This window comes from Syngnathus acus, chromosome 13 (assembly GCF_901709675.1).
Source record: "Syngnathus acus chromosome 13, fSynAcu1.2, whole genome shotgun sequence".
In the NCBI taxonomy this organism is placed as follows: Eukaryota; Metazoa; Chordata; class Actinopteri; order Syngnathiformes; family Syngnathidae; genus Syngnathus; species Syngnathus acus.
Genome location: NC_051098.1, coordinates 9,623,424 through 9,641,330, shown reverse-complemented (window position 1 = coordinate 9,641,330; position 17,907 = coordinate 9,623,424). Strand labels below are relative to the sequence as shown.

Genomic DNA, 17,907 nt, shown 5'->3' with positions numbered 1-17,907 from the left:
AAATATTTTCATTCGTTTCTGTTCCGTCACTTAGGTCTGAGCATACGAGGAGGTGGGGGTGTTCAGCCACCTACAAACACACATGCACTTCAGTTTTAACAATACAGTACATAAATTTAAAAATAATATCATTTTACATACAGTCATGTACAGTATTGATTTATGTGTTTGCATTGGAGAGTCATTTATTTGATTTTGTTTGAAATACAGCTGTTTGAAGACCGTGCATACGTATCATTTTGCTTTTTTATGCTCTCTCTCTCTCTCTCTCTCTCTCTCTCTCTCTCTCTCTCTCTCTCTCTCTCTCTCTCTCTCTCTCTCTCTCTCTCACTCTCTCCCCCTCTCGCTCGCTCTCTGTGTTGTAATTCTTATACTTCACTATGGATCAATAAAGAATTCTGAATTTGACAATGAGTGATTTGCAACTCATACTACCAAACCAGGAACTGTGAGTAGACTTTAACTTTTTTAGAGAATTGAAGAGTGAGCCTGTTAAACTTGTCCATAATTTGCAATGAACATTTCATGGAATAAGTTTGTATTTTCGGGGTCCCTAGTGGTGGAAGGGGTTTTGGAGACTCCAATTGGTAATCAAGCCTTGGCCCACCCCCATCACCGATCCCACCTATTACCCCCCCTTCTCTTCCCAGCCGGTGGCTGTTTCAAGCTGTCAGGGAAGCAGGCTATAAAAGTGAGAGAGGGACGGCCCTTAGGAGAATTCTAGTCCACACTGCACTGAACTTGTCACATCGGTTTGGGTTGCTAAAAGAGCACCACTTGGACGTAAAGGTGACTTTATCGGTGCTCGCTAAATAATTGTATACATTAATTTTGGGAAGTGGTGAAGAATCTCGCGGGCTGAATCCAGCAAACAGAGCGAGCGCGGCGATGCTGGTTCCACGCGTGCTCTGCGCGATACTGTGCGTGCTTAGCTGCGTGTGTGCGTGCGTGGAGGCCACCTCACGCCTCAAGTCTCACTCGCTGCCCATCCAGTCTGAGAAAGAACCTCTGCCTTCCAAAGGCCTGTCAGGTAAGCCAGTTCTATTACTAATTTATTATGCCCAACAGAAATATATCTATTATTATGACGATCACTTTTTTTTTTTTTTTTTGGATAAAGCGTTTGCCTTCCTTTGCTGTTGAAATCCAAGTTTCCTCGTCTACATGCGTAAACTAAAAGCGTGAGTCATAACCACATTTGATGCATGAGCAGAATGTGTAAAATCCCCGCGCGTTCGAAAAGCCTCCTCCAGCATTTTACGAGGCAGCTAACGACTCGGCAGTGCGCCTCAACGTGTAATTCCGCAATGGAAACTCTAATCAATCGACTTTCCATTACAAGCATGTGCTCTTTGGAGATGATTCATTTCAAGCTGAAGTGGCTCAAAGTTTGGACTAGTTGAAGAGTGTAATCATTTTAATAGGGGGGCAATGGAAACCTGTTTATTCTCAGCATGCACAAAACTAACTCAAGATGTTACCATAGCAATAATAAAAGACACTGGCAGGAAAGTTGAAACAGTACGTGCTCAAACTAGATTCGTTTTTGATTGCATTTCTCTCTTAAATTATTATTTTTTAAATCTAATCAAACCATCTGCTTTTTTATGCACTACGTTCTTCAAAATGGAAAATCTGGAAAATACAGCACGATATAGTATGTGAGTGAACCACTGATAATCGCAGAATGGAAAGTTGAATGTTTCCCATGCATGCATCATTGAGATGAGGCAGGATGCCGGACTGTAAAACCCCAAACACGTAAGGCATTCTGTGAGTTTCATTCCCATCCAACATACCAGAGGTGAGATTAGCAGGATGTTGTGGTTCACTGCAAAGTTAAATACTTTATTTGTGTCACACATTTCCTGACACAAAAACATCAGTAGTAGTGAAGTCATGCCAAATTGTTCACATTATAATGTTTTATCTATTGTTCAACAATATTTCTTGTACAGGATGCTCATTTGGGGGTCGGTTCTATTCGCTGGAGGACACATGGCACCCGGATTTGGGGGAGCCCTTTGGTGTAATGCATTGCGTACAATGTCATTGTGACCCTGTAAGTTTTCAACTTTCTTTACTGCATGAAGTCTATGTGTAGGCAAATGTGTCATGGCTAAACATATCAATTTCCAATAATGTTGTGCAGCAAAAGAGTCGCCGTGGGAAGATATTTGGGAAAGTCAACTGCAAGAACATAAAGCAGGACTGTCCGAATCCAGACTGTGATGATCCCATCCTGCTGCCAGGACACTGCTGCAAAACCTGCCCAAAAGGTAAGTCACATGTTTATCTTGTTAAAAACGGTCTTCATTTCCTCTTCTTTCATCAAGTCTACAAAATTATTATTTTTATTATTATTGTTATTATAATTATATTAAAAATATTAATATATATAATAATAATTATTAACAATATATTTATAATAATAGTAATAATAATAACAACAACAATAATACATTTATTTTAAGCTCTATCAAGAATCCCAAGAACACTGAGCAATCTAACTATAGTGGTTATGTATATAATTTGATAAATAGTGGTAGAGACATATTGCCACTGAATTTCATTTGGAAAATCAATTAATTTTAGTGATATGAGTATATATTGATGATCACTTTTTGTAATTGAAAAGGTCAAGTCAAGTCAAGTTTATTTGTATAGCCCGAAATCACAAGCAGTCTCAAAGGGCTTCACATAGACAAAAATTGACAATTATTCTCAAAGCATCCCCTGATCTTAAGCTTAAAAGGCAATTTTTTTCTTAAAAAAATTGTTTTAAGATAATATCTTTCAAAATTTTATCGGCATAATGTCCTCATGGTTGTGTCCTGATTGAAATTTCAATGTTCACAGGGACAATTGTGACTTTATTGTCTTTCCGTAAAGAGGTTAATTAATTGTCTAATTAAGGTGCGACAAATCCTGGGAAAAAAGTCTTTTAACTTCACTTACTACACCACCATTCTATTTTGTCTCATGCTGTTGCAGACCCTGCAATTTCATCGTATTAACATATTCCTCCACTGACGTAGACATATACACACAAACACACACTTTGTGGGGTACATGCTACTCTAGATTGGGTGTTTTTTCTGTGTCTGGTAATGGAATGGAAAGTAAAAGGTAAAACATTGCAGCCTCCATCAGTGTGACAACAGTGAGTTCTGTGTGTGTGTGCGTGTGTGTGTGCGTGTATGTGTGTGTTGTTGTCAGTGTGTGTTTGGGTGTGTGTGCCATGTCAAAATCGGGACAGGGTCAAGACTGTGTATGTGTGTTGTGGTTATGTTTGAAGGAAAAGGTTGAGTGTGTTCGTCCTAGCTTTGGCACAAAGGCAGCTTGTATATTTGTGCAAGTGATGGAAAAGTTGTGCGAGTGTGTGTGCACGTGCATTTGCGTGTCGCCGTTGCACCTGAGCATTCAGTAATATAGGGAAATTTGAGTGTGACATTACCCAGAAGCCAATAAGTGCATACGCAGGGGATGTTTGATACCAATTTCTTCAGACCGATGAGTACACCTAAATCTCGATTCTACGCGGACTTTGGGGTCCAGAATTTGGGAATCCCGTTAACCCCGAAAGTGCACTGTATAGAAAGTCTTGTTTTTTTATGGTATAGAAAGGCATGTCTCATGACAATTGAAAACACATCAAGAAGTCAACTTCTGAATTGTTTAAGAATAAACAATGAAGGTTTTGGAGCGCTTAAGTCAAAGTCCAGACTTGAATCTGATTGAAGTAATGTGGCATAACCTTTAAATCGCAATACAGGGAACTTTATTGATTGCACGCATCTCATACTCAAGGGACCTCAATGTGCTTCACACAAGCAAATTTACAACACCTAAAACATTTACAAAATGTCAAAGAAAACACTCAATGACATTCAGAAACAAAGTAGAGAAAATAAAAGTAGCTCACCCAAATTACTAAAGGAAAATATATTAACACATTAACAAAAAACTTGAAATCACTGTTCATGCTTGGAAATCCTGCTGTGTTGTTGAACTAAAGCACTTGTGTAAAGCAGAGTGGGCCCAAATAATCGGGAATTCTGAAGTTCTGTTTGATGTCCAAATATTACATAACATTACATTAATCAATTCTCTCCATTCTCTCCAAAAGACAGCACTGATTTTAATTAACTTGACTCTCTGGAAGCGCCTTGTTTTAATACATCTTGCTTTTTTCTCTCTCTCATTTGCCACACTTCCTCTTTGGCTGCCCATGTTCACATATTTCATCCTCAAATGCAAATGTGGGAACAAAGGCAGCCAGCTGACACTATTGTCGCATCTGTCCACCAGATTTTGGGGAACATGTAGCAGGATGTGCTTTGGGAAGTTTGTACGGGCTTGCCAGACAAAAGAGAATAGCCGTTGCGATACCCTCAGGAGAAAATAACTGTGAACATTGTTACATGAACCTAATGAGTTGGTTGTAATTGTAGATGTGGGAAACAGGCGTGAATTCCCACAGCGTTTGCTTCTTCCCTCCGCGTAGGTGAAGAAGACAAGAAACAGACCGACCCAATGCTGGACACCTTTGAGTATTTCCATGACAAGGGCAAAGGGAAGGAGGACGACCTGCACAAATCTTACAACGACAGATCCTACCTGAGCTCGGAGGATATGGGCCCGGAGGAGAGCCGCACTGGTGAGCAGGGACGCCCACCGATGTACCATCACTTTACACAAAAACTACCGTATTTTCCGCACTATAAGGCGCACCGGATTATAAGGCGCACCTTCAATGAATGGCCCATTTTAAAGCTTTGTCCATATATATAAGGTGCACCGGATTATAAGGCGCACCTTCAATGAATGGCCCATTTTAAAGCTTTGTCCATATATAAGATATATACATTTGGCCCGCGGGCCGGACTTTGGACACGCCTGCTCTAGTGGCTCAATATTGGTCCATATATAAGGCGCACCTGATTATAAGGCGCACTGTCGGCTTTTGAGAAAATTTGAGGTTTTTAGGTGCGCCTTATAGTGCGGAAAATACGGTACTTAAGAACTGACATCACTCATGAAATATTTATTTAGAGAAAAAAAAAACAGTACGATGATTCATGTGTTGTTGACCAACTTTACCCTCGCCTTCTTTGCAGACTTTGTCGCACTGTTGACAGGAGTGACAGAATCATGGGTGCCAAGCTCTAGCGCTGTTGCCAGAGCTCGCTTCTCTTTGACTAGAACCAGCCTGGCCTTCTCCATCACATACCAAAAGTAAACAGTTGCTATGAAGGAGAAAAACAAGAGAGGAAATAATTGCAACACCACTATATAATTATCTATCTATTGTTGTTCCAGAATGGCCCATCCCAGTAAAATCCTCTTCTTGGGTACAGATGGTGCCACTGCTTTTGAATACAAAGTCCCCAAGGGCCAGTCCGACATGGTAAGACTTCATCTGGATAAATTAAATCATCTTGCTTCTCTTAGGAGTCTTTTTATGACGTGTGCATGGATGTCAAAGTGTTTCCTGAGAGAGGGAAGCTTCCCCCGCTTCATGATATATGCTTTGACTCCGTGACTTTTTTTTTTTTTGCCATAACTCATGCTGCAGCAATAAACAGCAGCATGCACACATAGTCTCTGGTTTCATAACATCTCCAAACATGAACCAGTCGATTAATTACTCACTAGAATGTAGAAAATGGAACATCTCAGGTAAAGTGCCTCGAGTGTCTGACGTATCACATTCAAAAGTCTGTGACTATCCTCATAAATTAGTCAGAGGTTAATTGTGTCTAACAGTAGTTTCTTCAAATGTATTTCCCGCATAGTCCCTGATGTCTGAAGCTATCACTACATATCACTTCCTGCCAAAATACACACATCGCACATTCCATTTCAGGCTGAACACGCAACTCCGTAAGGCAGGAGCCCTTTAAACACAGGTCCCAGAAATTGGTCTATTATTATTTTAAGATAAATGTCAGTGTCAAACACCAGGCAGCCGTGGAGAAAACACTCCAGCGCAGAAAAGGAATGAGAAGGGACGAAGGAGTTTGCCTGGGCAAAACTTTGGGGAAGAAGAACATTTTTCACTTGTTACATCACCGCCTAGCGAGGGGACAAACATAGGCTAATTAGAAAGGAGATTACCCCTGAACTCTAAGTTATGAGGTGCCGGCACGCGCACATATTTCTTCTCTTCCAGCCTGGGGTTGAAAGAGAAGTCAATTGTTTGATGTGTTGTCGACAAGTGTCATTGCTTCTCTGTTGACCCGACAATTTTTTTTTTTCAGATTTACTCATTTTCTCTTGTTATTGTTTTGTTTTGTGCGTACAGATCTGTGGTTTATGGAAAAACATTGCCAAGCCTCTTCTACGACAGCTGCAGAATGAGCAATTGCGCGTCCGCATGAGCACGTCAACCGGCCAACAAGAGGAAGTAGAAGGAAAGATCATCAAACACAGGGCTCTGTTCGCTGGTGAGCTTTCTGGAGACATCACAATGCATCACATTGCATAATTGACACACCTCAGATACAAAAGAAGTACCGTATTTTCCGGACTATAAGCAGCTACTTTTTGCACAAGTTTTGAACCCTGCGGTTTATAGTCCAGAGAGGTTTATCTATTGATTTTTTTTATGATTTTAATCATATTGTGTGATTTGTGCATCTCCTCTTCTATGAGGAAATCAAACATTTAAACACCTGCGGCTTATAGTTCAGTGCGATTTATATCTGAACAAAACAGGGTTTTCCCCTAATTTTAGCTGGTGCGGCTTATATATTCGGGTGCGCCTTATAGTCAAGAAATTACGGTAGTTAATTCTCATCCATTACTTGTTTTACACCAATCACACATCATTTGGTAAGAAGCACTACAGTTGTCCTCTCATACAGCACCTCTGGGAGTTAAGGTCAGAATATTTGTCAAGTGTGACGATGTGAAGCCCTTTGAGACATGTTTTTGATTAAGGGCTACATGAATAAAATTGACTTGACTTGTAGACAATGTAACAATAAGGCAGCTTGAAATAGCAACAACATTTCTGCTTATAACACCCCAATGGATAAAGACGATTGTGTTTTTGTGCTATTTATTTTGTAGTGCTCAAAAATCTCTGTTTACATAGTGGCAGAATTGTTGCATTTCCAAAGGTCTGTAAGGGAATACAAATACTCAGTTTGTTTATTATTCCCTATGAACAGAGACATTCAGCTCAACACTGACATCAGAAGAGGACAACGCAGGCATGGGAGGCATCGCCATGTTGACGCTGAGTGACGTGGAGAACAACCTCCACTTCATCCTCATCTTGCAAGGCCTCATCAAAAACAAAGATAAAGGTAAATGGATCAAATTGAATATATGATAATGTATACAGTAAGAAAAGAGGACACTTGGGGGGGGGGGGGGGGTATTCTGTCCTGATTTTAATTCCATGACTTAGTCTGTCATTTCATTTGTTACAAGTCTTAAATCCAGGGATCGGTTTTAGTTTCTCTTTGTTTTTTTTCCACAGAACCCCTTTTGGTTCCCATTCGAGTCCAACTGCTTTACAGGCAGCACATCCTGAGAGAGATCCAGGCCAACATCACATCTCATGTGAGTAACAGTCCAAGCAGTTGATAACAAATAACACAAAAATAACATACAAGAACAAATTTAGGAATGCAATGCAGACTATTCCCCTCCCACTTGTGCCAAGATTTTGACACTGTGCAAATTGACCTAAAAAATGCCCTGCCTTATAACTCGATCAAATATATCCTTATTTTTGTAATGTAATATGTTCTTCCTTGACTTACCATTCCACCATCATTTTCCATAGTAGCTGCAACTAACAAATAAACAGTGATAGAAACATAACGTCCTCGGCAGCATGTCAAAAGTGAGGTACTTTAAGAGTTTTGTCCTAGATTTAAAATTAGGGGGTTGCTGCAGTTAAAGAGCAAAAAAATACTGAGATGGAAGTGGTCTGACCACCACATCCTAGCGCTTGTTGTCGCCATCGCTCTGATCTAAGCTAACTACTTTGAGACATGATAAAAGGAAAAAATGGATGGAAGAGAAAGTGTTCTAGCGCAAGACAGCGGGTCGGAGACAGATGTGTCGCCGGGATGAGAGACGGAGGGAGGTGCGTTACGGAAGATGGACTGCGTCCACACTTCTTACACATGCCAGTAGTTAGTGGTCTGTGGCTTGAGATGGATGAAGAGAGGAAAAGGGGGGAAGGACAATCGATGAAAGGAGAGCCTGGTTTTAATTCTGCCTGGAATGGCACGAAGGCCCGATGTGTCTCTTTCAGGCCTGTGGGCGAGCGTGACCATGTAAAATGTTTGCGCTGACCTCTGTTTAATATCCTTAAATGCAATACACTGACTCATTCTGGATCCAGCTGAGTAACTAAGTCATCCAAAAACATGTTGCACATCATCCTTCTTTCTCCTGTAATGAGTGTTGACACCATACTTTGTGAAGACCTTATTGTGCCCATTACTTGTTAGATTCTTTTGGCCTCTCCCTGCACATATTTATGGGACATGTATATTTATACTGAGGTATATTTATACTGAGCTGATGCCCCAGGGTCACAAAAGTAACATTTTGTCATCGCCTGTGTACATCTGCCCAGTATTTAGTATATTGCTTTGGTGTTCTGACCGATTCACATCTTTCTAGTCAGTTGAGGAGGATTTCATCTCAGCATGCAATGCAAGCCAGATTTTAAAGTCAATGTTTGATGTGAGTTCTGGGATACTTTTTAAGAGAAAGTCAAACCCCTAATTTTCTTTGTAATTGTATGTTCTATGCAGCCCAACTAGTGTTGAATTAAAGCTGTTTAATCTATCTCAGGGGGCGGCCATTTTGTCACTTGCTGTCGACTGAAAATGACATCAGAGTTGCCAGGTCTTAACCAATCACGGCTCACCCGTTTTCTGAAGCTGAGCCGCGATTGGTTGTGACCTGAGACCTGGTAACTGTGATGTCATTTTCAGTCGACAGCAAGTGGCAAAATAGCCGTGAATTATGCTGCTTAACTCATATTTCATAAACAAAACATTTATCAGAATGCTGTATTTAGAGTAGTGGGAGGTAGCACATGCAACATATTATTGTAAAGAAATTGTTGGGGTTGGCTTCCCTTTTAACGCAGTCATATGTGTTTCTAATGATATTTGCACATGTGGTTACTGAATTTCTCTGCGGGAGATTTTATTGTCCTCTCACTCTTGCTTGACTTGGCTGTACTCAGCTCATCTTTGCGAAATGTTTTGAAGGTGGAAACACTTGGTCGATATTTGATGTGCTCATTAAGGGTGACTGGCTTTGTATACAGGAGGAATATGGTTCCAGTTCAACGACTGTTAGCTGTTTGTTCTCTCAGATTCTCAATTTCTGTTTTACCATTCCAATCTGTGCAGGATCCAGACTTTGCAGAGGTGCTGACAGACTTGAATAGCCGCGAACTCTTCTGGCTTTCTCGTGGGCAGCTGGAGATCGCAGTGGCAACAGAGGGTCACCGTTCCCAGCAGATCTCTGGATTTATTACTGGCAGAAAATCCTGTGACAGTAAGTACAACCAAACGTATGTTTTGTTAAAACTAGACATGGTTCTGGCAAGTGTCTCCTGCCATTGTTTAAACAAAAGAAATATGCTTGGTTATGTCTTTGCATTGAAGATTTTGCAGGAAGTGTGCTATTTTGCATTTGGATTAAAAAAAAAGTACTTTTCCAGTGGTTTTGAGAACAGTTGCATGTTCTTCCTACGCTCGCATGTTATTTTTCTGCAAACTTTGTTCCCTTCCCATATTTCCAAAACATGCTTATTGTGTTATTTGATAACATGTCCATTCAGTAGCTGTAAATGTGAGTGTGAATAGTTATATACTATATGTGTCCTGTGGTCGGCTTGTGACTAGAGATGTCAAAATGAATCGATTACACACATCGACAACAAAATGATTATCGAATCAATCGCTTCGTATTTCAATAGAGTCATTGTTTGGAGGCATTGTTAGACTGAAGATTGTCCAAATCTGATTTCAGACTTTCAAAGTAATAATTCTCTGATCTCTCTCATCCTTCATGCAAAGCAGACTAACTTATTCTTTGTATTTAATCAAAATAAGACATTTGCAAGCATCTGTTTTTACTTTGGAAAACAATGACCAACAATGTTCCTTGTGTGACATTGCTTAACTGTTGTTTTGTTGCCTTTGATCACCAAATAATACCAAATAAGCAAAAATAATTGACAAATCAAAAGTAATCAGGGAAATAAAATTGTATCAGATAATTCAGGTAATAGATGGAATAATTGATACAATTATTTATTCTAAAAACCCTCAATAGTACTTGTGACCTTGCCAGTGTAAACCACACCTCCCGCTCCAAAGTCAGTTTCAAGTTGAAAAAATGCCATTCAATTCATTGCTATTGGTGTCATTCTCTATTCATTCTTAATAATACTAAAATTTGCTTATTTTGTTCGACATTCTGTCCCACCAGATCAACAGAAATTCCAGAAGTTTCAAAAATGTTTTTGACAGCATGATAGCCTGTCAGTGTTGAAGCACACACGGTCCTAACATACAATATGAACATTGAACTTGGAATCGTGCAAAGCTTCTCACGTGCCGCCTCCAAAAGAAACACACACACACATACACCAAAAGTTAGCTTACATGCCTGAAAGTTTGCTGGACTTGACAGTCCTTGTTGGTTGTCACTGTTAGTACTGTGATGTCATGTGTGAAGAATTTAAACCCAACACGGCCTTTTCACTCTCACCTCTCTTCTTTTTTCCTCTTCTTCATCCTTCAGTCTGAGTACATTTATGGCTACATTTGTTCAGCATTTTTCTGCCCCTTTTTTCAATTTCGTACAACGTTATCACCCTCTGCTTCTAATTCCTCTCAATCCTTTTAAGCCTGCTGCATTCAGCAAGGGTTACCTCATACCAAGACTTTACCTTGGGTGGGTTTTTGTGAATGCACCACATATTCAATCGCCATATCTGCAAATAGGATCAGATGTTGTAGGTTATAATGCTCTCGTTGACTTTTCATCGGATATGTGCATGTTAGCGCGGTGCGAGTATCTCGCGCCCCTTTTTCCCTCATCTAAGAAGCAAATATGACAGTAATCATTTTCTCATTTTGCGTGCTGTCATGGAGAATCTGCGGCAGTTTTAAGAGGGGGATTACCCTGTGTAGAGAATGTGTTGAACCTCAGTAATATGAGCATGAAAACAGTCTTAAGGAGATTTTGATGAAAGTCACTTCGTGTGTGGTTCAGCCATCCAAAGCGTGCTGTCCAGCGGTGATGCACTGACTCCTGGGAAGACGGGAGGCACGGGCTCGGCCGTCTTTAACCTTCATGATAACGGCACGCTGGATTATCAGGTATGGATCTGCCTAGGTTTAATGAATGTTATTTTTCACATTACGGGACACATTTATTGTATTACAAATGGGAAAAGTCTTGAACTAGTGTTCTTGGCTATAGGGTTTCAATATTATAAAGTGTCAAAAAAAATTTATACTGTAAAATATCTTTGTTTGCTGGATTCTTACAAGAAAAATAACCAACACCTGCAATTTCAATATAAATTCCACTCCACACTCAGATTCAAGTTGCGGGTCTCACCGGAGATATGGTCGGCCTCACGATTGAGCTGAAGCCAAGGCGACGAAATAAGCGCTCAATACTCTACGACTTGACGCCGGAGTACAACAAGGCCACGGGAAGAGCAGTGGGCAGCTGGAGTCGCTTGGAGGCCCGAAATATCCACATGCTGCTGCAGAATGAACTTTTCATCAATGTGGCTACGTCTCAAAACCAGGAGGGAGAACTAAGGGGTCTGATCAAAGCACTGCCATATAGTGGCCTGGAGGCTCCAAGGCATGGTAAGCTTCATTGATTGACACAATTTCAGCTGTAAAACATTTCTCACCACAACTCATCCAATTATATATAAATATATAATATATAATTCATGTTCACTTTCTCCTCTAGAGTTGCCCACCCCTCTTGCCGGGCACTACGTGTCACCCCCAGTTAGAACCGGTGCTTCTGGCCACGCCTGGGTGTCAGTGGATAAATATTGCCACCTTCATTATGAGATTGTTGTGTCGGGCCTCAGCAAGGCTGATGACCTCACAGTGAACGCCCACCTGCATGGGCTCGCTGAGATCGGGGAGCTGGATGACAGCAGTGTTAACCACAAGAGACTGCTGACTGGTTTCTATGGCTCTCAGGTACATCGCCACAGACACTGTTGATGAATGCAGCACAGATTCGGAACATAATCTCAATCAGTTTTAACCTCTCACTCATCTCCTCCAGGCTCGGGGTGTTCTGAAGGACATCAGTGCAGAATTACTGCAGCACTTGGACCAAGGAACAGCCTTCATCCAGGTCAGCACCAAGCTGAACCCAAGGGGAGAAATTCGTGGCCAGGTTTGTGAAGTTCCCTTGCTTAGTCCTTGTTCATCTCCTGTGATTTATTTATAAGTTTCAACTAAACTTGATGTAGACTTTGATTAATTTTTAAGGGGGTTATTTCCTCAAACATTTAGAGTCCATCTGTGCAGATTTTGTAAGAATGCTTCACTTTTGACTCTAAGTGCACTGGCAGGTTTGATGTCAACAGTTAATAAGAGAATCAATTTGTTGAAATGTCAAACAAAAAAAGCCATCTGTGAAGAGAGAAGCTACATTTAGCAGCAATTAAAACATCTCTAGCAATGTCTCGCTTTCCTTACTTTCAACCTCCTTTACAATCATGTCATTTCGTCTAGGTTCATGTTTCCAACAACTGCGAGTTTGGGACGAAAGAAGACGTAGATGAGGCTGAATTTGATGACATTTTTCTCAAAGATCCTGAAGTGCTGAAAAAAGACCCTCATACATGCTCCTTTGAGAACCAGTACCACGCTCACGGATCCCATTGGACTCCCAACTATGATAAATGTTTCTCCTGCAGCTGCCAGGTAACTCAAAAGAAACACAGTGACACATAACTTTGAAAATGGAATCTCATATTTCTCTCTTTGTAGAAGCGAACTGTGATCTGTGATCCAGTAATCTGCCCGGTGTTGACATGTTCCCAAACTAGCCAGCCTGACGATAAATGCTGCCCAATCTGTGATGGTGAGATTTTTCTTTAATGACATTGAAGTTAGATCAGTGGGCCTTAAGAGAAAATCGGGTGTGCCACAAAATATGTCCAACTTCACTTACGTGGTCCAAAAAATTTTTTATTTACTACCACTATTGTATCTTTCTGTCTTTTTGTCTGTCTGTCTGACAATACTGATAGTATGCGTCCTACTTTCAGTAATCAGTAATAATTATGTCTCTTTTCTTTTCTTGCCACCCAGAGAGAAAAGACGCAAAGGACATAAAACGTCCAGAAAAAGCGGAAGAAAATCCTGAAGGTGGGTGTTTTTCATCCTCTCATCTGGAATTTGTTTGTGTCATGTGTCTGTTTGCAAGTATCGACTGCAAAGCATTTGGGTATTTTCCAAAGCCAACAATCTAATGTCTTTCTCTTAGGTTGTTATTTTGAGGGAGACCAGAAGATGCACGCGCCTGGAACGACATGGCATCCTTTTGTACCTCCCTTTGGTTACATTAAATGTGCCGTCTGCACTTGCAAGGTATACATGCACCAGCACTCAACATCTGGCTTTACTTTGCAAGGCCCCTAATGGATCATTTAACGTGTGTTCGCTCCTAAGAAACAGTCCTGAATACACGTCTCACGAGGTCATTTCAGTAAATTGTGGAAATATAATGAGCATTTTCTCAGAAATGGCAAACTGACAGCTAAAATGCAGAAGAAAGACATTGATGGGGGACTGTAATTCGGGTTAATAGACAATATATGTGTCATATCAATGCCCAGAGGTCCTATAAATGTGCAACTTGGGGTTGTGAGCAGCGTCTGACATCTGGGCCCTCGGTTTACGTTGTTCATTGCAATAGTTCATTCCAGTATTGCCACATTGCTTTTGTGACTATTGTGTCATCTTTGGTACTCACCTCTGCAGGGTTCAACCGGTGAAGTACACTGTGAGAAGGTGACGTGTCCAACGTTGACATGCAGTCATCCGGTGAGACGAAATCCATCAGATTGCTGTAAAGAGTGTCCGGATGACGAGAAGATCCCCGGCGACCTGGAACACACCGACATGATGCAAGCGGATGGGCCGAGACACTGCAAATTTGGCAAGAACTATTACCAGAACAGCGATAACTGGCATCCGTGGGTGCCGTTGGTAGGAGAGATGAAGTGCATCAACTGCTGGTGTGATGTAAGTATTGTCAAAACTGTAGGGAATAACCTTTTCATTTATTAGCAGATGTTTGACTAGATCCCGCTGAATTCTAGTTCTTCATTTCACCAAAATATTCTTTTATGATTCTAGCGTGGAGAAATTTATAAAGCCACCTCTCGTCAAAGCTAAGCGGAAATTTTCCACTTCCTGTGGCAGCAGTGTCCCGATACCTTGATCCATTGTTAAGTTCAGGCTCATCATATTTTATGGTCCATTCAACATCACCTATGGCTTGGGCTAAAAGTTTGCCATCTAAAGCAACAACCAGATCAGTGCGCAGGATCAACGACACGTGGCACACTGTCATAGCAAAAAAGATCTATTTGTTTCACAAACGTAGAGACTCGTGGCGCATGAAATAATGTAATTAGCAGAAATTTCCCATGAGAGCACCAAAATTGAACTAATCGAAAAGTAAATATTGCACTTACATTCCTCAGATATCAAAAGTAGAAGTAGTCGCGTTGCTTCTGCCAGATCAGTCGATAAGGTTTGCTTTTATTTTCAATATCAACTTCAATAAATAACGTGTCATTGTTTTCTTTGGGAACCAAGGCCAGTCCCTCTGGGTTTGTTTTAATAAAAGTGAAAAATGAAGCAGCGGCTTCTCTGTGTTTTTTATTTATTTTTTTTTTTTTTTACCAACACGTCCAACCAATGTTCCTCTGTTCTTTCCCACAGCATGGTGTGACTAAATGTCAACGTAAACAATGTCCATTGCTGACCTGCTCCAACATCACTCGCAAAGATGGTTCATGCTGCCCCGACTGCATCGGTACGTGCCTTGAAATGGTCGCCAGCCAATCATCAACTTTTGAATCGAAAATAAAATCGTAACTTTTTTTCCACTTTAGATTCAAGAGACGAAGATGAACTCGTGATGAAGGCTCTTGATAAACGGTCAAGCCAGAGACACTGAGCTAACACAGAACGCTCAAATAACTCCGATGACGACTTTGCCAAAGTGACACTTCACTCAAACCCAGAACTGCACACTGGGCCAATCAAGTTTCACGCTTACCCCCACCCCCATCTCCCACCCACCTTGTCGTCAGCTTTAAGATTGTAAAGGACAGAGAGGACCAGAGGAGGAGGATTAGAAGAGAAAAACTTTCAACGAATGACAGAATTTTCCTAGGGATTAGTGACCTTGGAGACGACCAAACAGACGCTACAAACCTGCTTCCTGTCTTGAAATTTTCCTGGAGATTTTTGCTTGCTTTAAAAAAAATAAAATAAAATAAAAACTCAGCAGCTTAACAAGGCAGCCTTTGAATGGAAGCTTTGGGCTGTTGAGTGAGTTTCAGTTGAATGTCCATTTTGGAGCACATCCTTAGTTTCTGTACTACAGCGACTTCAAGTGCTCTCACTGGATGATGTAAAGACATGGATGAATGTGTGAATCTGTCTGCGTCCATATGTGGGAGTGTGCATATGATGCCTTTTAAATGACAGCTGCACGTAGATGTGACAGCAAACTTGGGTGGCAAGGTGAACTTTTAAACTGAAACAAAGGCAGATTTTGTTTTTGTTTGTTTTGGGGGCATTTCAGTGAGTTTTTATGGGTTTTTTTGGCAGCATTGAGAAGGTTGCAAGATGCTCTGCTGCTTCGTGTTACTCTGCTAACCTTGAGCCTCTTGTTGATTTCGCTTTTGCTCTGCTTCACTTCACACCTAATTTGCCACCTATCTGTTGTGAATTAAGTCATATTGTATGATCTTTTTGATACTGTTTTTTAAGACATGAAGCTTGTTTGTATTTGTATTTATTAAATGTTGTGGTTCCAAAATAAAACCGATGATGGCAAAATTTATATCTGTGGTTGTGTTACAGTATTATTAAAAATTCTATTGTAGCATACAGAGAAGTCAGATGGCCTCACTAAAACATTTCATACTATTGTGAAATCAAATATTACAAACAAACCTCTCAGAGAAAAGTAAAAGTAGTAATGTGATTTTTTGGGGGTCTTTGATTATAACCTTTCCAATGGAGAAAAAAATCACAGGATGTGCTTTTTGTTGTTTGTTTCAAACTCTTTCTTGTTGATTAGAGGATCTTCTATGCATGCATTGAAAAAGGTATGATGAAAAAATAATATTTTAAGAGCATGCATTTTGCACAAATGCACATATTTTGTCAATTTTTAAAATGACAATTTTGTCATTCATCTGGTAAGGAAGTGGCTCCATTTTACTACTGATAAAAAATAATGACCCCCGCCAGCATTTTAGTTCCTCATCCCTCATCTGTAGTGTTTTTAGCATATTTCTAATATTAACGTGTAAATACATGGAATCTCCCATAAGCACAAGCTACACATTGCTCTCTGCTGGCCAAGCTACACAATTACATGAGAGGAGCTTCCTCTGTGAGCCATACAGCAGTTTTGAGGACTCATCACGACAGCAAGGAGACTTGTATGTTAGAGCCAGATGGTGGAGGTCAAAGGTCGAGCTGTGGCAGCCAGAAAACAATCATGAGACATTCACCAGCTGTAGTGCTGCACCTGCACATGGTGTCAGTGTGAGTGTGACCAAGTGGTCCAACTAGATTCTCTTGATTTCACACATGTAAAAAAAATATTTGTACGGTTTTCCTACTCTTTTTGTCTCGTTGACAACAGCTGAAATGTGCAATTTTGAATTATTTTTTATACACATTCATGTCATTTATTGCTAAATGTAAATTTGTCAATTTATGAAGTTTGTCTTGTAACGTAAACCTCAGTTTTTGTACATGACATATATAGTATTGATGTTACTGTATGGCTGAGAACTCAAGTACTGAACATTTCAGTACAGTAAGAGCTTTTTTAAAGCTTGAAACAGCGCACTCTCCTGGATACTGATGCAGTGCATCCTATTCATGTCTGTCACTGTCATATAACCTTTTTAAAGTCAAACAAAACTGCCAAAAACGAAATAAAGAAATAGCAAAAATAAAAAGAAAGATAGATGGCGACTCACAAGTGACCATCCAAAAAGAATAAGCAAAGCCAGACACAACATAAAAAGAACATTCATTTAGAATCTCAACTTTGACTCTTTTGTGTGGAGTTTTGATGTTCTCCTTGTGATTTTGTGGGATTTCCCTGGGTACTCTAACTTACGCCCACAGTCCCATTGTATGCTAAGTTAATTGGATCCTCTAAATGGCCCATGGACGTGAATGTCAGTGTGAATGATTGTCTGTCCACACTCTGATGGGTTAAGAGTTCAGTATGTACACTGCTTCTTGCCCAAAGGCAGTTCTGGGGGGATAAACCTAAAGATGATATGTGGTTCAAAAATACAGAAAAGATACAGCCAGACATCAGATTTAACAGTTGCTTAAAGCATAAATAAATTGCCCATGTATAATGAGTCACCCTTCTATAAATCAGCCTTTAGGTTCTTTGTTTACATGACATGATTCCTATTAAAGTTTATCGCAACATTATGTCGCTACAGTTGCACAATGAGACAGACTTAGGCATAACTAACTGATGGATCAGTGTGCAGCAAAACATTTTTGATTATTTTCCAAGCAAGTCACAAGGTTTGTTCCAAATCGCAGAGCTCTTTGTTCGTATTTATATACCATATTT

At 40.4% G+C, this 17,907-nt stretch overlaps 1 protein-coding gene across 1 annotated transcript; it reads left to right on the top strand.

The window, feature by feature from the left end:
• Nucleotides 1-700: 700 nt before the first annotated feature.
• chrd (chordin) lies at nt 701-16,131 on the top strand. Its single transcript, XM_037268145.1, has 21 exons — nt 701-1,030; nt 1,959-2,062; nt 2,153-2,279; nt 4,508-4,660; nt 5,121-5,238; nt 5,323-5,410; nt 6,308-6,449; nt 7,179-7,316; nt 7,493-7,575; nt 9,396-9,543; nt 11,272-11,378; nt 11,603-11,882; nt 11,992-12,233; nt 12,322-12,435; nt 12,777-12,968; nt 13,035-13,128; nt 13,359-13,415; nt 13,534-13,637; nt 14,031-14,294; nt 15,000-15,093; nt 15,173-16,131. Exons 1-21 carry the CDS (start codon nt 889-891, stop codon nt 15,235-15,237), a joined length of 2,856 nt encoding a protein of 951 aa, XP_037124040.1. The 5' UTR covers nt 701-888; the 3' UTR covers nt 15,238-16,131.
• Nucleotides 16,132-17,907: the final 1,776 nt, after the last annotated feature.

Excerpts from the sequence above, each read along its gene's own strand:
- chrd (XM_037268145.1), top strand. The coding sequence starts at position 889 with ATGCTGGTTCCACGCGTGCTCTGCGCGATACTGTGCGTGCTTAGCTGC. Across the intron at positions 7,576-9,395 it reads AGGCCAACATCACATCTCAT|GATCCAGACTTTGCAGAGGT; the intron begins GTGAGTAACAGT and ends CAATCTGTGCAG. Across the intron at positions 13,416-13,533 it reads AGCGGAAGAAAATCCTGAAG|GTTGTTATTTTGAGGGAGAC; the intron begins GTGGGTGTTTTT and ends TCTTTCTCTTAG.